The following is a 22,896-nucleotide window of genomic DNA, read 5'->3' as shown; positions in this document are numbered from 1 at the left end:
AGAGGACACTGCGGCCCTGATTATTCAAAGTGGGCTGTCTGGAGATGCAGGCTGATGAGGAGACGTACAAGTTCACGCCTAAAACTCAGTGGGTCAGTCAGCAGCTCCCTGGGGATGGGGATGCCCAGGACAGTGGCCTTTGAGGACGTCTTGGTTCTGGGTCTCCACTTGCCCAGGCAGAGGTGCATCTGGAAGACCCAGACTTTGGTGGAAGTCACAGTGACTCCCACCCCAACACAGCCGGAACTGGGGATCAGGGTGCAAGGGCAGCGAGGGCAGCGTTGAGGAGCGCAGGTCCTGCCTGGGGCACAGGGGTAGGGGTGGGGCGGGAGACTGCCCCAGCCATGCCTGTCTGATAGGCTCTCTCTCCAGGGTAAGAAACAGTGAGCCCCTTACAAAGAGTCTTCTTCTAGTGGGCCTTGGAGGCTGAAGGCTCCCAGCTGGGGTAACCCTGTGACAGCCCCAGGAGAATGAGGCAGCAGGGCCCCACAGGAGCTGGGGCCACAGAGCCCGGGGCTCCCTTCCTCCTAATGGGCGGCTTCCCCCTCACCACAGTGGTCTGCACCTGGTCCTTTACCAGGCACCCAGCAAGGCATGTCCAGAAAGAGAGGCAAGCTGGCCCTGAGCAGTGTGCTGTGTAGGCAAAGGAAGGGAAAAAGGGGTCTGAGGACACCTCCTGGGCCAGATGGCATGTGGCTGGGGCAGGGCTGGCATGGGGCCCCTGCATGGCGAATGCTGCACCCCACCCTGTGCACGCTCCCGGCTCCGTCCCTCCTTGCAGCCTTACATTTGCAAAAACTATGGGATCTCTCTATAACCTCAGCTGATAAAGTGTTTACCCCTCTACGACCAGGTGCACACGGAAGGGACCAACGCCTGGGCATCCTGTGGCAGACATGCGACTGCTACTTCCACAATGCTCCCACCTTCACCACACTACAGGGGGCACCACCAGGGACCCCGTTCCCTCTACCCCACCCTGTCAACTTACCATCTGCCTTCCTGAAATGAAACAGCTTTTTCTCCTACTTCCTTCTACTCTCACCAGTGAGTCAACTAGGAGCCAGGAAAACACCAACTCAGGCTACCCAAATGCTCACACGACCCCGGGAACAAGCACAGCCTCCAGGGAGTGAAAGGTTTGCCATCCCAGCTCTCCAGCAATTACGCATAAATCATCAGCTTCCCTAACCTGAAAGAACTAACAGTGCCTCAATTAACAGCTATGGGCGAGCTGCTTTCAAGTGGTTTCTAAGGAGCATCATCCACCCATGTTTCATGTGAAGAAACTTTGGCTCCAGGTACCTGGCCTCGCTCCAGCAGATGAGACACACCTCTTTGCCTCCATGTGCCCTCTGACCTCACGGGCTCATCTCAGAGGATATACTGCCTGATGGCCAGGAAGAGAGTGACCTCGGTCCACCAGAGAATGTCTGACCTCATGACTCCGTTCCCCTGCCTGAGCCCCCAGACCATGGTTTGGCCCCGTTCCTGCAGGATGGCTCTCTCCATGACTTCCACTCTACAGAGGGGACATCCCAGGCCTGGTGGGGAGCCTACAATGCTGGCCCTGGTGGCAGTGGGGCGTTGACAATAGCAGCAGGGTCACCACATGCAAACATGCCCCAGGAAGCATGCCACACCATCGGCCTCTGTTACATTCTCTGTGTACCCACCAGGCCTGCGGATTAGGGGTGCAGGCTGCCATCACAGAGGAGACCCACAGCACCTGAGACCCCAAGGCAGTAAGAGGCTGGACCAGATCAGATGTTAGGCCAAAGCCTGTTCTTAACCAAAGCTTCTCCGTCTCCCAGAAAATCTGCAAGCCTCATGCATTTAGGGGCCTGCACAGTTACTCACACATGGTAACCAGGACCAAACTGTCTGGGAGAGCCTCAGCTCAGCTCCGGGGAAACGGAGCTACCCAGGGAGGCAGCTAGGAATTTATGGCCCTAGTGTGCCCAACAGCAATTGTGTGATGGTGTCGGAATAAGAAGGGGCCTTATTATTGCTGGTGAACATTCTCTGCTGCCATTCAAAGCTGTGTCATCAAAAATAATGAATACAGATCCAGTTTTCCCCTACCATAATCTAAAGACAGTAGGTGCTTATCTGGCTCTCAAGCAAACTGCCAGTTACTGCAGATACAAACTCCATAATCAGTGGCAACTAAAACTTTGGTAGTATTCTTTGAACTGCAGAATTCAACCCCTAAGCAGCCAGTACTGGGCCCCCTTCAATAAATGGTGCCAGAGTATGGGGCTGAGTTCTGCAGCTGCAGGTCAGGAATGGCCATGCCAGCCACACATACAGTGCACACCCACCAGGCACCTGCATGCACACATGCATACATATACACACACATGCACTAGCAAGCACACACATCAACACAATACACTCACACATATACAATGCACACACATTAGCATGCAAACATTAACAAACACATGCATGCATACATATACACACAATGCACATGTGCCCTCACATACACACATTAACACACAATGCACACGCATGTGTGCATATAACACACATGTACACAGCACTCATATGCACACATTACCACAACAGTTATAAATGCATGCACATATATGAACATACAATGCACATGTGCACTCTCATGCGCACACACATTGACAGCGTGCACACGTGTACATACAGTGGGCATGCTTGCATATACACATTAACACAGGGCATACATGTGCATGCACGTGCATTAACAGAATGTACACGTGCACAGGCATGCATACATTCATGCACATGCAAGACACACACACGTCTGCAGGGTCTTTGAGGGTGGGTCTCCCCTCTTTCTGTCCCTCAGTGGTGATGAGGTGTTAACTATGCAGGACAAGACCCTCAGGGGTTGGGGGTCCTCGAGGGTGTTGGGGAAAAACCCTCTCTGAAATCCAAAAACTCCCCAAAGCAGTATTTTCCCCACTCCACACTGCGTGGGCATCTCTGCTCCAACATAACCACTTAACTCAAAAGCACACTCCAGAGAAGAGCCTATTTGCTGGCACAGCAGATAAAATGAAATAAGGCTGGAACCAGCCACTGCAGGAGCACATGTGAGCAAAGATGCTGGGCCTCACCAGGATAGGGACGCTGCTCCAGAGTGACTGCAGAAATGCCCCAAAGCCCCACTCAAATGCACATCATGTGACATCCCAGAAGAGGCAGGGGACCAGGTTTGGGAAAGATGGTGGCAGGGGGCTTGGGTAACAGTGTAGCGCAGGGCTCTGCACTATCCTCTCCTCTTCTGCATTCCAAACTCTCCAGAATGAAAAGGGTTGTTTTTTAAGTAATTTAACCACTTTCTTGAAAAAAAAAAACAAGGGTGGTCTAGCCTATAGGCCTCCCAACTGTGTGTGTGCATGTTTGTGTGTGCCTCTGTGTGAGGTGTGTGCATGTGTGTATGTGCACATATGCATGTGTGCCCAGCATCCATGTATGTTCCTATTTGAATGTGTGTGCGTGGTGGGGAGGGGAAGGAAACCAGGCCCCCTGGTCCTCACACGTACATGGAACACACCATGTGAAGTTCCCTGAACCGGTACCTTCAGCTCAGAGCCCAGGGGCTAGTGAGAAATTCTCAGGAACAGCTGACCCACAAGGTCCACAGCAGCAACCAAGCCCCAAAGCTCTAAAACCCCACTGCCCAGGCCTCCAGCCTGGGGGCCACCTGCAGGGCATTAGGGAACTCCCACCAAGGCAGGCCGGCCACTCGGCAGGGGCGACAGATGTCCTGGCCCCGCTGCAGACCAACATCATGTCTGGAAGGTGTGGCACTGACATGTGATCAGGTAGAAAACCAGGGTTCCAGCCTAGAGGTCCCTGCAATTTCCCACATGCCATGTACAGGCCTCCTTATTTCGATGGCAATCCCCAAAACCCGCCAAGCACCCCAGGTCTCCAGCACTTCCCAGGGCCATTCTGCAATTTAACCCCGACAGGGAACTCACCTTCAAGGACAACTATCCCCCATTCAGGACCCCCCAACTTCTAGCCAGCCCGAAAACCCAGACCAACCTAGGAACTAGCCTACAAAGGCCAGACAGCACTCAAGGCCCAGCAGGTGCCCTCAACCCTGTCCCTGCCCACTCTCTGCCCTAAGCTCGTGTGGTGTCACCTGAAGGAAGGGGTCATGCTGTGGAGAAAGGGCTGTAGCATGGCCAGGGCAAAGTGGCTGAGTTCTTATCTAAAACCAAAGCCTCACACAAGCTATTGTCCATAATCAGAGATGCGGACTGCACAGCTCTTCAGCTTGTTCTCGAGATGGAAAGCACACACTCTGAGAAGCATCTAGCAACCATTTCTTATGACCCCTCTGTGCGCATCACCCAGCACAGGAGGAGTGCCTGGACAACTGGGGAAGGGCCCGCAGCACTTACCTGGGCTTCACACTTCCCGTGGCAGGAGTACTTGCAGGCTGCAAGATAAAGAGAAAGACGGTGTGTGCGTCGGGCGCTGTCTGCAGCAATGCTTGCTCCAACTCTGAACCCTGTAAACCCTTGAGAGAGTCTGGATTGAGGGAGGTTTCCCGCTAGCGATGCAATGCCAAGCTTCCGAAAAGCTCAGGGTGGACATGGTGTGCGGGGACCCAGCACCCTGTCCTGTTAGCAGTGGCTCAGATTTAGTTGCAAACTGATCAGCTCTGGGGGAGTGTGGCCAGGCTGGATCCTTGACTGACAAAGGCAAGGGATCTGGGCAGTGAACGCATCTGTGCGCACCGGGAAAGGACAGCCTCTCCCCCTAGAAAGAGCAACTTGAAAAGACCCTGTAGGAATCAGGACTGGCGTCTCTCCGTTAGTGAGAAAGTTGCTTGTTTGAGTTCCCCCGCTCCTCCACTTCCGGCAACCCGAGGTCTGACTGTCAGAATAAATCCACGTCTAAATTCCTACTGCGGATCCTTCAAGCAGCGCCATTGTGCAGACTGGGAGGGACATGTGTCGGTTCAGAGGCCCCAACAATGCAGATTTAGAGCGGAACCAATGGGGATTTCACAGGCCCACCCTCCAGAGGCTGCAGCTGCGCTGACAGGACATTAAAGGCTCCCCGCCCCCCTCCCCACCCCTGCCACAGTCCAGGCAAGGCCTGCGGACAGGGAGACACTGAGCAACAAGCAGCTGGCCTCAAACAACCCCACCCACATGCTTTGAGCGGCTCCAGGCATACATCTGGAGCACCCCTCATCCTCAGGCAGCTGTGGGATGGGGGACAGGACCTGGGAAGAGGACTTCCCGGCCCTAAACAATGGGCTGCCCTGGGCAGAACCAGTGACACTTCAGAGCCTCTTTTCTCCCCTGAGGTTACTGCAACGCCAAATGGAACCATTCTAGGGAACAGGAAAGCACACTGTCATGTCTGCAACATGCAGGCTCCTGGAAGAACAAGGCCTCGGAAGCCAGGAGGCACCCTGAAGACTGGCTCAGTGCCTTGAGGCCCAACCTTTACTCTCTGCAGAATCCATCCTTTCTGTGAGCTGGGGACAAAAACACTGAACTCACAAAGGTCCATGTAAGATCACATGAGAATAAAACAGACAAATTAATTTGTCTCATGGCTGGATTTTACTGGAACTTGAGCAGAAACCAGACAGAGTCACTACCTTTGCAAGATTCATTTTCTGAATTGTCTTTGTATGCCTCTATGTTTTATGAAATTATTCACATTGACAACTATTTATTCTGCATGTCCTAATGGGCACTCTGCACAAACATGATGAGTGATTTTTCTAATCAAGACAGAATTGCCATTGGAATCAAAGGGGCTTCCACTCCAGATGAAAAACCCAGATGGAAAAACAGGCAGGGGTTGGGGTCCAGCAGGAGGAACAGAGACAAAGAGGAGGGCCGTCAGAGGCCCTCAGCCTATGGGTGAGAATTAGCAGAAATGCAGGGGAAGAATTCCCCTGGTCCCATGGGATGCTCTGCCCACACACACTGAATGGGGCAGGCAGTCTGCTCAGCATCCCGGGGATGGAGCATGGCCTCACATGGCCATCAAAAACCCAGAGGCTCCTGCCCTGGTCTCTAGGTCACTACCCTTTTTGCAGAGAGCCAGGTGCTTAAGCAGCCCTATGGAGAGGCTGCATGAGAACAACCGACGCCTCAAGCCCACAGCCAGCACCACCTGGGAAGTAGGTCCTCCAACCCCATTTGAGCCTTTAGATGATGCAGCCTCTCAAGAGACCCTGAGCCAGCACTGCCTGGCTGCATGATGCCCGAATTCCTGACCCACAGAAGCAGTGAGAGATACCAGATGCTGTTGTAATGTTAAGGTTTTAGCTTTTCAAGTAATCACTTACGCAGCAGCAGAAGATACAATAGGTCACCTAGACCTAAAAGGGGCTCTGCTCAGTGGAGGGACAGGGGTGTGACACATTCTTGGTGGACAGCCAACTCGGTCACAAGAGCCATGGGCCACAGTGGGGCAATATCAGAACAAAGCTTAACTAATCACAGTGAAATTGCATAAACCACCCAAGAAATAAGATGGAGATCCTCAGAGGTGGGCCCATTATTTCTAGAAGTAGTTGAGTGACCCCCAAAGTCCTATGGACTGTACACACAACCGCCAGGATCTTGGTGGCCCCAATGGATTTCCTCAGAGCAGCCATTCGGCTGTGCTACCTCTCTAGAGGCTGTCCCATGCGTCACCACATGCAATCCTGGGACCACCCCATCAGGGAGCAACCATGAGGGTTATGGGGCTGCGGTGCGCATGTGCAGGCTGGGGTGCCACCATCCCCGAAATCTCCACCCAGATCCCAGCCTCTCACCCAGCTGCATGAAGCCTTCCCGACACATCACACACTGAGTGGACAGTGTCCAGGCCCAGTTCCCACCCTGCCACTTACAGGAAAAGCCACAGCCTCCTCAGGATGGGTCCCCACACTCCTATGGCTGACACCAGCTGCTCTCCCAGCCCCCCACTCAACCCCTCATTCACACCATCCCCAGGTGCCTCCCAGGCCACTCTGCTGTCTTTGCCTGGAGTTTTCCACACCCCCCTCAGTGTCTACCTGGCTCGTTTCTTCTTTCAAGACTGAGGGTGGGAGCTGCCTCCTCCACCAGGAAGCCCTCCCTCACTCCACCTACCCCTCCCAGGCTAAGCTCCAAGTGCATCCAGAAGTCCCTGAGGCCCACCTTCCTCTACTGCACTCATCTCCTTAATCATCATTTCCCCGTCATCTCTGTGCCCATCTCTCCTGATGGGACCAAGCTCCCCAAGGACGGCATTGCTGGTTGTGCACCGCCAGCTTCTCAGAGGAGCAGCAGGACCAGGAGGAGAGGCAGCAGGCCAAGCACCCACCATGGCACAGGCCGTACCGTGATACAACACCCACTGTGCCCCATGAAGGGGCTACAGACCTTCCACCTGCTGGCTGAAGGGACACTGGCCCATGCATGCACCTGAGCGGCCACCTGCAGAGCAGTGGGCACCAACCTCACCTGTCCTGGGCCAGCTTTCAGAGGCTGGGTTCCTGCAGGACCACCCATGGTAGGGACCTCCCTCTCTGACCATCAGCCTGGGCAGTGCAGGCCCCAGGAAGTGGGGAGGGGACCACACAGAACAGCCTCAACAAGACACACCCCCAAATCTTGCAGGCCCAAAAGGACAATATGCACATGTTCACTCTGACCGCTGGTCTCTCCATCCTCCCAGCCTTCTCAGCAGCCGACACGGGTGGCTCATACTCTGTTATTGTCTTCTTCCAACTTCACTGAGGTATAATTGACAAAACTGTATACATTTAAATTGTACAACATGATGATTTGATACATGTCTACATTATGAAACATTTACCACAGTTAAGTTAATTAACACCTCCACCATCTCCTGGTTACTTTTTTTTTTCTTTGTGACTACTTAGGATCTACTCTCTTGGCAAATTTCAAGCATACAGTAATTTACTGTTAACTACAGTCACCACATTGTACATGATATCCCTAGGACTTATCCATCTTAAAATTGAAGCTTTGTGCTTTTCACCAACATCACCCTATTTTTCCCAGCCCCTATCTCTGGCAAGCACCACTCTACTCTCTGCTTCTGAATTAGAGTTTGCTTGTTTGCTTTTAAGATCCCACATGTAAGTGAGAGCATACAGTGTTTGTCTTTGTCTGACTTACTTCACTTAGCAGAGTGTCCTCTAGGTTCATCCATGTTGTTGAAAATGGCAGGGTTTCTTTCCATTTTTTATGACTGAATAGTATTCATGTGTGTGTGTGTGCGCGCGTGTGCGTGCGTGCGTGTGTGTGTGTGTGTACACACACCACATCTTCTTTATCCATTCATCTATCGACAGACACTTAGGTTGTTTCCATGTCTTGGCTATTATAAATAATGCTGTGATGAGCACATATCTCTTCAAGATAAAGATTTCATTTCCTTTTGATATATACCAGCAAGCAGAGCTGGATCATATGGTAGTTCTAGTTTTAATTTTCTGAGAACTGCCAAGCTGTTTTCATAGTGGCTGAACCACTGTGCATTCCCACCAACAGGGCATGAGGGTCCCCTTTTCTCCGTATCTCTGTTGGCATCCATTATCTCTTGTTTTTGTTTTATGTTTTTTATTACGATAGCCATTCTAGCAGGTGTGAGGTGATATCTCACTGTGCTTTTGATTTATTATTTCCCTGATGATGAATGATGTGGAGCATCTTTTCACCTATTGGCCATCTGTATGTCTTCTTCGGAAAAATGTCTTTTCAGGTCCTCTGCCTATTTTTTGGTTGGCTCATTTGCTTTTGCGCTTTTGAGTTATATGAGTTCCTTATTAACCCCATATCAGATACATGTTTTGCAAATATTTTCTCCCATTCCATAGGTTGTCTTTCCATTTTGCTACTGGTGTCCTTAGCTGTGCAGAAGTTTTTTAGTTTGATGTGGTTTCACTTATTATTTTTTGCTTTTGTGGCTCGTGCTTTTGGTGTCAGATCCAAAAACTCATCGCCAAAACCACATCAAGGAGATTTTCCTGTTTTCTTCTAGGGGTTTTATGGTTTCATGTCTCACATTTAAGCCTTTACTTGAGTTCAAGTTAATTTTTATGAGTGGTGTAAGATAGTGGTCCACTTCCATTCTTCTGCACGTGAATATTCAGTTTTCCTAACACCGTTTATTGAAAAGACTTTTCCCACTCTGCATTCTTCGCTCTCTTGTCAAAGATTAGTTGACTGTATATGTGTGGGTTTATTTCTAGGCTGTTGATTCTGTCCCATTGGTCTATGTGCCTTTTTTTTTAACTAGAACCATACTATTTGGATCACAATAGCTTCATAATATAGTTTGAAAAAGATGTGTGATACTTCCAGTTCTGTTCTTCCTTCTGAAGATTGCTTTGGCTATTTGGGGTCTTTTCTGATTCCATAAAAATTTTAAGATTGTTTTTTCCACCTTAATGGAAAATTCCATTAGAATATTGATAGAGATTGCATTGAATCTGTAGATCATTTTGGGTAGTATGGACATTTTCACAATATTAATCCTTGCAGGCCAAGAACACAGAATTTCTTTCCATTTATCTGTGTTGTCTTCAATTTCTTTCATCAATATCTTATATGTTTCAGTGTATAGGTCTTTCACCTTGTTGGTTAAACTTATTTCTAAGTATTTTATTGTTTTTGATGCTGCTGGAAAATAAACTTGTTTTCTTAATTTCTCTTTCAGCTTGTTGTTAATGCACAAAAATGAAACTGATTTTTGTATGTTGATTTTCTATTCTCTAACTTTACCAAATCCATTTATTGTTTCTAAGTTTTTTGGTGAACTCTTCAGGATTTTCTATTGTATTTTATTTTTAATACTGGGTCTTTATAAATGCTAAGTAGCTTTCAATTGTGTGAACAATCCTGAATTACTTAGCATAAATGAAAATCATTTTTAAAAACTTCAGCAGTCTCTCAAAGGAGCAGAATCTGTAGAGGTTTTTAAACAAAGAGACTCGACTCTACACCCCATTCCAGGTGAAAACCAACATATTAATCTCACCGTTTCTGCACCCATCACTATGCAATTGTTCTAAAGTTGTGATTTTGCCTCCTAAAACTATCATTGACAGTTTTAAATGTACAGTATCACACTTAAGCATTACACAAATATAGTCATTGCAATTTCACCAGCACCTCAATACCTTCACTTACTCATGTGAAAAGAACCTCATTAATCCTAAGTGCAAAAATGTCCCTCTCATTTAAAAAAAGCCACTTGCCTCATTTCCCTCATTACCTACTGCTCCCTCAGGGCCCTTGTCCAATTTCTTCCTGCTGAAATCATTAACACACCCTCCAAGCTTCAGGATGGAGGCACCAGGCTCCTCATCTGTGAAAGGGGTCATTGAGAGGATTGAATATGCAGCTCATTACAGTGTGCAGTGCAGGCTGGCTGCGTGCTCGACAGGCACCCCTACTGTTACCACTTTCATTGCCACCATCAGCTTTCTGAAGATGCTGCTCAAACACACCAGCTCCTTCTTTAAACACCTCCTTTGTGCGGGTTTCTCTACATTACAATTTCTCTTGCTTCAGGGTGCTGAGCACCCACACCTCTCAAGGCCCAGGTGCTTCCACCCATGCCAGGTTCACAGGTCACTGCAACATTCTTTCTGCTTCCACAGACCTCTCTCCACATAACCATCATGTGACCCTGTGTCCATGTGGCCCTGAGCTCTCCTCCAGCAACTGCCCTGACCACCCCCATGACCCAGCTTGAGTCCCTTCTCTTCCAGGTTTTCCTCTGGCTTGCGCCTTGCAGTCACATTCCACCACCAGCTCACGCACCTCTTGCTGCCTCCACACCCAAACATTAAGAATCCAGGGAAACACGCCTTGCAGAAGATGCCCAACATCTTTTGAGGACCACTGCATGCTTGGTCCACGCTGAGGGACTTCAGGAGGTACTGCTCCTCTGCTGTGGAGTATAGTGCTCACTGTCCACAGTCCAATCAGGATTCATTTCTGATCTTTTTCCCTTTCTGTGAGGCCAAGTGGGGCACTCAGAGCATCGTCTGCACAGTGGAGCTCAGCAGAGCCTGGGAAACAGCACTGGAGTGATAGGAGTTGGCAGCTAAACTAGCCGCTTTCTCGGGGAGTGTCATTTTTATTTGACAGACTCCTGACTGACAGTCTACAGTTATTCAGACTTTAGTGCTTAACCATCTAAAAAATGAACAAAGTGCACAGATGACAATAAAGAAAACAACTGACAGCCTCTGGCCAATGACAAAATCTGAGATTTCAAGTGAAAAAAATAGAATTTTGGAAAACTTGTATCCATCACCATGAGCTTGACAATTCTTAACACTTTTCTGATAAAATGGATAGTGAGGTACGCAAATGTGGGGATTTTCTAGATATTGTATCACAGATGTGTCAACATTTGGAAAGACCTGCTTAATGCAGTGAATCAGTATTCTCCAAATGGCCACTGTGTGATATTCCACCATCATGTCTGGGAAAAGATCCACTCAAAGTGGCAGACGCGCCACTGGAATTAAACAGAGTGGAGTGGGAGATGCTCACTGAAACAGACCCAGATTCCACAGGGAAGCTCAAATCTATGAAACTATCACTTGAGTTTTGGTGCAGTTTCAAAGAAATAGTAGTCCCAATAATCTTCAAACACTATTAAAACACTTTCTTTTCCAAATACGTATCTGTATGAGCCAGATTGTCCTCAAATACTTCAGCCAAAACATGTTTGTGATGGTTAATTTTATGCATCAGCCTCACTGGGCCATGGGAAGACCAATTACCGGGTTAAACATGAGGTGAGATGCTCCTGGGAGGGTGTTTCTGGATAAGATTACTATTGGAATCTGTAGACCAAGTGAAGCAAATTACCTTCCCAAATGCTGGTTGGCCTCATCCAGTCCACTAAGAACCTAAATAGAATAAAAGGTAGAGCAACAAAGAATTCTCTCTCTTTGCCTGTCTTCAAGCAGGGACATCAGTCTCCTACTTACGGACTTGGACTCGACTAAAACTACACATTGTCTCACCTGGGTCTCCAATGGACCAACTGCAGATCTAGGCACTGCTTAGCCTACGTAACTGTGGGAGCCAATGCCTGACAATAAATCTCTTTATCTGTGCACACCCTATTGTTTTTGTTTCTCTGGAGAACTGTACCTAATATAATATTGCACCAGGCTGAATGCAGAAGCAGATAGGAGGAGCCAGCCTCTCTGTTAAGTCACACAACACAGAAGGTGGAAAACGTATATAAATATAGACAATTCTACCTTTCTTATTGCATGTAATGAACAGAACATAAAGGTATCAAATATTCCTTTCTTCCATAAAAAAAATAATAAGTTACCAAAGCAATAGAAAAAGAAAAAATTATATATCCACAAATAAATTACTGGGTGGATACTGGAAAATCATGATTTCTAAAAAACTAATATATGACAATGCTTATAATAGGCAAGGTGAAAGATAAAAAACCATGAATGGTCCCAAATAAACTCTGTAAAAACAGACGTGTGTGACAGGCTCACCCACGCATGAGAACTCAGCATAGGCGAGAGATGTCATCACAGCTCAGTTGAGATGTGACTGACCACTTAATAAATCATGCTGGGAAAACTGGCTCACTCAGAAAAATAATAGGAATCACATGAATTCCAGGTGAATCAACCAGGAAACTGGGTCAGAACTGAAAAAGCAAGAAGAAAGGAATATTAGAATAAAATATTATAGAACATCCTTATGGCCATGGAGAAAGGAAGGCATTCTTAAGTAAGGAACAAAATCAGAAATTAAATGCAATGATGTGGTAGAGATGAACAAGCCAAACCCTAAAACTGTCACAGGATGACTGCTCCACAAACAAAATCAGACAAAGAACAGCCTGGGATATTGCAACCTGTAAGGTGGAATGATGAGAAACGGACATTTCTATAGGTCAAACCCCATCAAAAATTGCCAAAGGTTCCACCTAATGGAAAAAAGATTAATATTTATAATGTAATGAATTCTTAGAAATCAAGAAGAAAAAATCTAATTTTCAAATGAGCAAAGGGTTTGTGAACTAGTTTATGAAATAAACACGACAGACGTCTTCTCTTTATCTTTTTGACTGAAAAATATAATAAAGGGAGATGCCACTTTTCACCCATCGACTTGCAGAAGTGAAAAGCTGAGAAGTGGCAAGAGGTTGCTGGTGGATTCGGAGCCACAGGCCAGGCTTGGTTTGGCCAAGTGCTTCCCTTCAGGAACCTGTCCTTTCTCTATGTGCGGCACATGCATTTCTCATCATTTTTCTGGGACAATGACATAACACTCAGCGTGCTCGCATGCTATCTCTGCCACCAAGGGTCTGGTGCCGCATGTGATCTCCCTTGTCACGCGGGGGTCTCCAAAGCCATGGTAAGAATCCTGGTCCCCACGGCAGCTGCCCAGAGCATCAGGCTCTTAAACGCCCCACATTCTCACCTGTCCTCTTGGAAATGCCCCTTCTTCCAATGTCTCCAGGAGCCTGGGGAGCCAGACCACTGTTCACAGGCTTGTCAGACCTTTCACACGGCACTCTTCACATATTTACCAAGAGACAAGCCCCTGGGAGTCCCCTCTGCTTCTCATGTGTCCACCAGCCTCTCTGTGCCCCCAGGAACTAGCTACAAGAGACAGGAGGGGAGAAGACACCCACAGCAGAGGGCGGCCTGTCCAAGGCCACATTCCCCACATGGCCACATTGCTGTGACTGGCAGGTCCTGGGGGTCACCAGCACAAAGCGAGTGCTGACACATATACCTACAGATCTGCCATTCACCCCAAGTCTTTACCTAAATCACTTAGTATATTGTAGACTGAGTTCCTCCCGGACAGGACGCCCCCACTCAGATGGAGCTCCTCACGCACAGACACAGCTTTCTCGTCTTTTTTTCTAGCAGGTGCTCACTGTGCGTTTGGCTAACAAAGGGAAAGCTCATGGTCAAATCTCCCTTCTGAAGCCCCCTCAGTGCATCTCTCAGCATCCTTTCTGCTCCCTCTTTGCAGCATTCCTTGCTTTCTGCCACTCCCTCCCGTCCCAGCCTGCTCTCCTGCTCCACTCCCCCAGCAGCAGCTCTCCATTGGTTGGGACCTGCATCCTCCAGGCTCCACCCCCAACTGAGTCAAGTCCCCAGTACTCACAGCTCTCACCAGCCACTCAGTAGGGGAGCACTCAGACCCCCAGCAGGTGCTTCCACTGGCTCACCAGAAATGTGACCAGGCTGGTCTGTAGAAGTGTTATCAGTAGAAACTGACATGGGTGCCTCCCCAGGCCAAAGCAGTGATGTGGGATCCCTTGTTGCCTATTAAAGTCCTTCCAACCAGGACGCATATTTGCTGCCGGCATTTAATCAGAAAGCAAAGAGATGACACCCTTTGCAAGTCCAGTGTCTCTCACCTAGCATGCTGAGCAGCATTCAGACCCACATCTGGTTGTCTCTCAGCTTCTCATAGGAGTGTAATGCAAGCCACATAAATAATTTTAGATTAATTTTACTAGTAGATTCATTTGACCCAATATATCTGAAATATTACCATTTCACCTATAATCATTATTCAAACAACTGTTAATGAAATACTTCACATCATTTTGCCACACCACGCCTCTGGAACCCAGTGTGTTCTGCACACCCAGCTTGGACCAGCCACATTTCACATGCCCAAGAGCCACCACATGCAGCTGGTGGCTGAGGTTGGATGGCACAGCCACAGCTCAGGATTTCAACCGCTATGTCACAGAGTTCACACTGAAAAAAAACTCAGAAAAATACTGATAACAGCTGCAACTTACTGCATATCTATTCTGCGCAAGGCACCGTGATAAGATCTTTACAGAAATTACCATATTCCATCCTCATAAACTATATGCTGAGCACTCCTGACACCTCAGATTTGCTTTAGTAAGAAGGAAATGTTTATGATTCTTGTTAAAAGCACAGAGAGACTAACAGACTTTGGAGGTGTTCAAATGAGGAAAGCCAACCTGGTCACAAGGAACGAGAACAGCACCTGGGGCCACATTCTGACTTAGGAGCTTCTCTAGCCCACATGAGGAGCACGCTGTGAGGCTCCTGAGCCATTGCGTGGGGTGTGCATCCACGTGTGTGATGTGTGCATATGTTTGCACATGCACGTGAGCGCTGCATCTCTGTGCACATGCGTGCACTTATTCAGTGCTGGTGGGTGGCAGAGCCATGGGAAGGAGGCCTGGCAGGGGATCCACGCTCAGTGTTCACACCCAACACTGAATTCTCTACCCCAGGACACAGCTCCTCTGGAGCCCCCAGGGGAGAAGGGGAGTCCCCAGCCCTGTCACACAGGCTGCCGGCAGGGAGAATGAGAGGGGCTATGTGCTCAGAGGAGCAGGAAAAGCCTCAATGTGCTGTGACCCCAAAATAGAGAAGAGATCCCGGGGGGTCACATGGGCAGGGACTTCTGGCAGTCCCCACGAGGCAGCAGCCGGGCAGAGAGCATCGTCAGCACTGTCTGTGTAGTGGCCCCTCAGAGGAAGGGCCACTCCCACTCTTGGGGCCTTTAACTGGAAAAGAGACCCTGAGAGGCTCTGAGGCACGCCTTCACCCCACGAAAATCTGACCATCTGCCCCTCACGGCAGCCTACAAGCAGCTCTCAGGAACCTGTGGCCAGGGTCCCCAGGATGTGGAGTCGAGAGACAACTCCATTTATAATAAAATGCCACAGAGCAGACCCGGCCCCAGCCCACCTGCACTGTGGGACATGGACCCACGAGGCCCAGCCCCAATTTTAGGGCTCAAGGGAGACAAGAAGTCATTTCCACGTGCCCACTAGGCAGTTTTATTAATGTGCAGACACAAAATATAACAAGCTGCCTTGATGACCCAGAGCCTAAGCATCAAACAGTGAAGCCGGTGGTGGCTTTGTTTACTGATAGGAGTAAGCCTGACAACAGGCTGAGAGGGCCTCCTTCTGGGAAAATGTCCTCATGAGCACGTGTCTGTGTCAATATAGCTGGTCTCTGCCCAGAAAGGATCAGGGTAAACACAGCTAAGAAGGGGAATTCCACGATTTAATTTTTGGAAACTCCCGAACGAAGGTTTCCATTTGTTTTGTTTGTTTGCTTGCTTTGGTTCAAACAGCAAGAGAACTATAAGTGTACACTTACCTCGGCATGAAATCCCTTGACCGTCAATAATTTGCTTGCAAACCCCACAGACTTTGGCTTTTTTAAAGGCCTTTTTCTTGAAACTGTGCAGACTCGCAGTTAATTCTTCTGGCTGAAAAAGTGAAGAGAGACATCGCCAGCTGTACAATTCATAGTTTGTTTGCTTTTCCCTTTTCCCCTTCAGAAGATAATCAATCTAGTGCAGTTTGTCAAGAGCTAAAATAGGAACTTTCCCCAGGCAAACAAGAAATGATCCTGCCAACGCTGGGATTCCCGAGGGGCGCCTCGGATACCCTGTCAGCATTCTTAGTGCCAGTGTCCCGGATGAAGCTCATACCCGCCCAGCCTGTAAATCCCCTGGCTGAAGAGAGACAGGAATGCTACACTAATCAACGTTGCTCCTGTGATCATGTATTAGCTTCCACGCGGGAGGCTTACCACCACCTACTTCTATAACAAAGTAGTCCACACGCATCCCCAGAGTCAACATTTGTTCCTCTGGAAGAAATAATTAGTGAACAGCAAAATTAGGTTTGAAAGAAGCTAACTGACTGCTTTTCCTGTCCCTGGGCTGATGTGCGCCTCTGCAGAAGGAGGAGCAGTCGTAAGACCAGTGTGGTTTCTCCTGAAGCCTGGTATAGCACTGAATCCATGGCACACATTGGTACTGGGAGGAAGTGAAGCACTCATCTGATAAGTCTTGTCTGTAGAGACAAGGCTCACAGCTATATCTGATGATCTTGTAAAAATTCAAGTTGCCTTAGAAACCAAATACCAACCCTTACACCCATTTGCTGATACATGACAGTGTATTCTATCAGCAACGGATACCCACACAGACTCACTGAGGCCATCACTCACCATCAAAATAGCTAAATTCACTGACCACATGAGATGTTATCAAGAATGTGAAACAGATGGTACTATTTTGGAAGATGGTTTGACAATTTCTTATGAATTTTAAAATCTACACCAATCCTGTGACTCAGCATTTCCATTCCTAAGGACAATGAAAAGAAATAAATGTATATGTCCACAAAAGCCTTGTGCAAGGTCATCACTGCCTTATTTAAAAGAGCCCAAAACAGGAAATAACCCAAATGTGCATCAACAGAGAACTGGGTAAGCACACCAAAGTATGTCCACACAATAGCATACTGTTCAGGTATACACAAGAACCAGCTTCCAATACACACAACATCACTGCATTATTACGCCAAGTGAAAGAAGTCAGACACAAGAACACACAGTGAGTAACTCTAGTTCCTCAGAGGCAGAAAAAAATGAGGTGAGCTCTATGATTGCCCCAGATTCCTACACGGAGAAAGTTTCCAGGATGCAAAGGAAGCAGAAGCCAGTGTACAGCCTGGAATTGAGTGGAGGAGCTGAGTCTGGCACAGCAATGGAACAGGAGTCCGCTTGCTAAAGTTCTGCAGAACAGAGCTGCACAGAGCTCTTGCAGTCTGCAGAAGGGCCCTCTGAAGCATTCAACTGAGTACTGATGTGTCGTATGTGAGGCCCCAACCCCACTGTGACTATATTTGGAAATAGGGATTTTAAAGAGTAACTAAATGAGGCCATAGAGGTGGGGCCCTGATCCAATAGAACTAGTGTCCTTATAAGAAGAAGAAGAGACACCAGGGAGGCTTGCACACACAATACAGTCTATGTGAGGAGACACAGTGAGAAGGCAGCCATCTACAAACCAAGGAGAGGGGCCTCAGGAAGAAAGAAACCTGTCAACACCTTGATCTTGGACTTGCAGCCTCCAGAACTGTAAGGAAATAAATTTCTGTTACTTAGGCCACCCAGTCAGTGGCATTTTGTTATGGCAGCCCTAGCAAACTAATATACCCTTCCTCAAAAATTAATAATTTTTATCAATAATTAATCACTTGGTAACTATGTGCATTTCTATTTAACCCTATCCTAGAGGTTCTAACTAGTGCAGAAAATAAGCAAGGATACAAAAGACTTGAACAACATTACCAAACAATGTAACTGACAGAACATGTACAGACTTCATAGAACATTATAGAACATCTGACCCCTCAGCAACAGAACACACCTCTTTTCAAGAGCATGTGGAATGTTTTCCAAGGTACACCAAATTCAGGGGCACAAAACAAGTCTAAATAAATTTAAAAGCATTGAAGTCATAATAAAGATGTTCTCTGTCCACAATAGGTTTAAATTAGAAACAAGGAACATAAATATCTCTGTAAAACACCTACAAAAATTGGAAACAAGTAACACACTTCTAAATAGCCCATGGGATAATACATCAAGGCAAACTGGGTTTATCCTAGGAGTTCAAGGTTTGGTTTAACATTGATGTATCAATGAAGAAGCTGAAAAAGAAAACTATACTATATTTCAATTGCTACATTAAATAAATAAATAAATAAATAAAGCCTCTGGCAAAATCCAACATCCATTTCTTGATTAAAAACTCTCAGTCTACTAGGAATAGAAAGGGACTTCCACAAATTGACAAAATTATCTATTAAGACCCAAAGTAACACATCATACCTAAAGGTGAAAGACTGAATGCTTTCTCCTTAAGATCTGCAACAAGGCCCGGATGTCAGCAATCGACATTTCTATTTAACACTATCCTAGAGGTTCTAACTAGTACAATCAGGCAAGAAAAGGAGGAAATAAAATTGTCTTTAGTCACTGATGGCATCACTGTCTACATAGAAATTCTGATGAAATCTACAAAAAAGCTTTAGAACTAACAAATGAGTTTGGCACAGTTCAAGAACAAAAGATTAATGAGTGTACAACTATTTCTACATACTAGCAATGAACTTTCAGAAACTGAAATTCAATAAACATTATCATTTATACTAACATCAAAAAGATTATATACTTATATCTGACAGAAAATGTGAATACCATGTAAACTAAAAACTACAAAAACTGGGGAAAGAAATTAAAGATCTAATAGATATACTATGTTCATGGATCAGAAGACAATATAAGATGCAATTCTTAGGAGTTGGGGAGGGTGAGTGGGGAGGGAGATGGGGATTAAGGGGCACAGGCACAATAATTTGCAATCACAATATAGGTAGGTCACGAGAAAGGAAGTACAACATGGAGAAGACAATTAATGACTGTAACATCTTACTATGTTGATAGACAGTGACTGCAATGGAGGAGGTGAGGATTTGATATGGGTTAATGCTGAAACCACTGTGTTGTTTATGTGAAACCATCACAAGATTGTGTATCAATGATACTTCAATTAAAAAAATAAAAATTAGAAAAATTTTTAAAAAAGGAAACCCTATCATTTGCAAAAACAAGGATGAAGCTGGAGGGTATAAGTGAAATCAGACAGAATGACAAATACTGCATAGTATTACTTATAGGTCAAATCTAAAACAGAAAAAAAATCAACTCATAGAAATAGAGAGTAGAATGGTGGTTGCCAGGAACTCTGGGGAGGGGAAGTGAGGAGAGGCCAGTAAAAGGGTGCAAACTTTCACTTATAAGATGAGTCACAGCATTATATTATAGTGACTATAGTTAACTATATTGTTCTGAATACCTGAAATTTGCTAAGAGAGATCTGAAGCATTCTACCCCAAAGCCAAAACAAAACAAAAAGGCAATGTGAGGTGATGGATGTGTTAATTTGATCAATTTGATTGTAGAAATTATTCACAATGTATATGTATGTCAATTATATCTCAGTACAACTGGAAAACATTTTTTTAAAAAGATGCAATTCTTTCCATATAACCTACAGATTTAACACAATTTCAAACAAAATCCCAGCAGGCTTTTTTTTTAATTGGAAACTGATTCTGAAACTCACATTTAAATGCAAAGCATTTAGGACTGCCAAACAACTTTGAACATTGCATATATTTAAGTGTACAATTTGATGTTTCCTATTATATTTTGAAAATGTGTCTTCAGTGTTAAAACACAAAACTGAGTTTGAACCTAAGTGTACTCTTGGGATTCTATATAAGTAACAAATATGAGATGTTGAACGAACACCTTAAATCCTAATTTTCAACCAAAAGCTCCCCTGTGATAGATCAAAGGTAGAATAAGTACTGAGCACACAGAACACAACTCCTTACTCCTTGACCTATGGCAGACATAACTAAATCAATCATGGCTATTGTCCCCAGTTGGCCTACAAGCCTTCTCAATGGAGAACTCCATAAGCCATTCCAATGGACTGAATTTTAGTGGAGGGCTGATTAAGGACATGCCATTCAAGCATTAAAGCATGCTTTGGCCATCTCCATCTTTTCCCTGCCATGTGAACTATCTGAGGTGCTCTTACAGTTACACCCAACCCCATGGAAGTGGGGGTCTCAGGAACACTTCCCATCCCAGAAGCCAGGCTGCCTTGATTCTAGACAGGTCTGTGCCTTTCCCGCGCATCCCCTCTGGGCGACAGCTCCTCACCATCCCCACTCCCTTGGGGGTGAAGCCCAGTTTTCCTTATAAAAGTCAGTGTCTCCTCCCACCTCCTGCCTCAGCTTCCTACTCAGTTGGGAAACTTACAGTTTTCTATCATGACCATTACCAGTCCCACATTTCCCCAAGTCCTTCCTGACCACTCAAGTTCCTCAGCAGTCCTACAGCAGTCTTGTCACCTAATCACTTTTCTCCCCATGTATTCATGGACCTTATTAAGTCTGCCCAATGAGGAAATGTCCCAAACCAAGCAGAAGCCTTAGCACCAGTTCTGCTACCTGCAGTAGAAACTCTGTGATTCCCAGCAAGTCACAACCTCTCTTCACGGGAAAGGTTACCCTTCCCTTTGGGCCTATTAACAGAGCTACTCTAAATGACCACATGCTATGCCAGGTTGCAGTTGTGAACACTGGCATTGTTTTTAAAACAGCTCCACTTAAGCTCCACCCTAAACCATTATCTGGAGGTGGGTCAGAAGACAAATTTTTGTCAAAGTTCCCCCAGGGATTCAAATCCACAGCTGGGACTGAGAGTCACCACTATACAATGACCTATACTATGTGGATCTATCCCAGGTACACATTAGGCACTGTATTATAACGTGCATGCTCATTCATTCATTTCTGGTTTTTTCAGGAGACCCTATGCTTTTTGATACAATGCCTATAAAAGAGGGATGATGTTACTACTATCATGAAGTTCAGGACATTGGCAGGGCCCTTTGATGCTGTCACCATGATGATCACTGTTCTACAAACAGGGACAGAGATGCAAGCCCAAATCCACGCAGCCAACAGGTAAGGGACAGGGGATCAGAGCTTGTGTCCACACAGTCTCACACTCAGGCTAGAGGGCATTCAAGTATCTGACAAACCGGCCCTAAATCGGAATCCCAGAGTCTGCACTTACTTTCGCCTCTCATAATGCAGTTACTTGTTCATGCCCCTTCTCTTCTGTGCTCAACTGCAATTCCCAGAAGCAGGACACCAGGCTGTTAGCCATTTGTCCTCCGAGGCTTTGCACAGCCTGGCAGACAATGTACCGTGGAACCTCAATTAATATTTGTTGACTGAATGAACTGGCTGTAGTTTGGGGGCCAGTGGGGGATACTGTGAACTTTTATTCCTTACAAATATCTTTATTACGACCAAGGAGAAAGAGGCACTGTGTTGCTGTGATTTTCTTGCTGGCTGGCAGCAGAGGTGCTGTTGAGAGGTTGAAGCCACTCCCACGGCTGGATCCTGGGTCATTTCAGATAGTGTAATAACATCTGCTCACGCTTCATCTGTACATAACGTCTCCACTGTGAAATGAGCCTAGATGGGATTACACTGCCTTTGTTCTCACCTGACTGCAGTGCTTTCATTTCTCCCAAAGAGGTGGGGCCTCTGAGTGTACCTCCGAGGCGACGGTTGGGGGTGCACAATGCTGGGGCATCTAGCTGGCTCAGTACAGGAATCTAAATTGCATTTGATTGTTAGGAGAAAAATGTCTTCAAGGACGTGTCCCACATGAGGGCAGAAGAGTAGCCCTGTGCTCTACTCCTCTCTGTGGAATGCAAAGCTGCGCACACCTCTGGGTGACGTGCTCTGGACTAATGCTGCAGCAGCCAACAGTTCCCCATCCAAAGGCCGAATCAGCGCGACTCCGACCGTGTCTTCCCCTCAGAAAGAGGGTCTGGGCACGCGTTTTGGTGCTGAGGAAACCAAAAGCATTCTAGGAAGGCAGATGCTCCGTAAAAACAAAGCAACTTGAATCTAAAGTTTAAAGGCCAGGAAAACTTCCCCATGGGCCAGAGTGGAACCCAAACGTCTGGGGTGATCCAGTCCCAAGAAGTTCCCACCTACGGGAAGCCACAGTATCCAGTATATAAGAATGTCCTCCCTGCAGCACACACTGTCCCCAAGCTTCCCAGCAACAGAGTTTGGCTGTTGAACTGACAATAGGAATGCAGTGCAACTCATTCCGTGATGCAAAGCAGCCCACGTTCTGATTTCTCACTCCTCAGAACCTTACAAAAGTTTGTCATAAAAGGAATGAGACAGACGCCTAATTATTAGACTCAGAGAAAGGACTGCTGGTTGTAACTCAAAACACTGTAGAGGGCGGACCCACGCACCACGGAGGGTAGCTGGCCCTGGTGAGCGTGGAAGGGCCGCTGCAGCATGCCCACGCACCCGCGAACTAGCCGCGCGCCACTTTCCTTTATACGAAACACACGGCAAGTCTCCATAATGGCCATGGCCCTCCCTCCCTTCCGAGCAAGGGGACAGAGGAAGAGTGTTCAAGAGGCCGCT

General features: G+C 46.9%; 1 protein-coding gene across 11 annotated transcripts in view; it reads right to left on the bottom strand.

Annotated features, from left to right (window-relative positions):
* TNS3 (tensin 3) overlaps positions 1-22,896 on the bottom strand; it is a 227,620-nt gene that overhangs the window by 165,420 nt on the left and 39,304 nt on the right. For 8 of the 11 annotated variants that reach the window (XM_057505348.1, XM_057505350.1, XM_057505352.1 and 5 more), the window contains exons 2-3: positions 16,151-16,262; positions 4,399-4,435 (exon numbers count right to left, since the gene is read on the bottom strand). Coding sequence is in view for 9 of the 11 variants with exons in the window: in XM_057505352.1 (XP_057361335.1) it covers positions 4,399-4,435; positions 16,151-16,262 (149 nt within the window). In the remaining 2 variants the exon portion in view is untranslated. Of the gene's footprint in view, positions 1-4,397; positions 4,436-16,150; positions 16,263-22,896 lie in introns of all 11 variants that reach the window. The other 3 variants (XM_057505343.1, XM_057505347.1, XM_057505345.1) reach the window with 1 other exon arrangement.

This window comes from Manis pentadactyla, chromosome 7, assembly GCF_030020395.1.
Source record: "Manis pentadactyla isolate mManPen7 chromosome 7, mManPen7.hap1, whole genome shotgun sequence".
Classification (NCBI taxonomy): domain Eukaryota; kingdom Metazoa; phylum Chordata; class Mammalia; order Pholidota; family Manidae; genus Manis; species Manis pentadactyla.
Note: the sequence above shows the minus strand (reverse complement) of the source record. Positions and strands in the feature narration are given on the sequence as shown.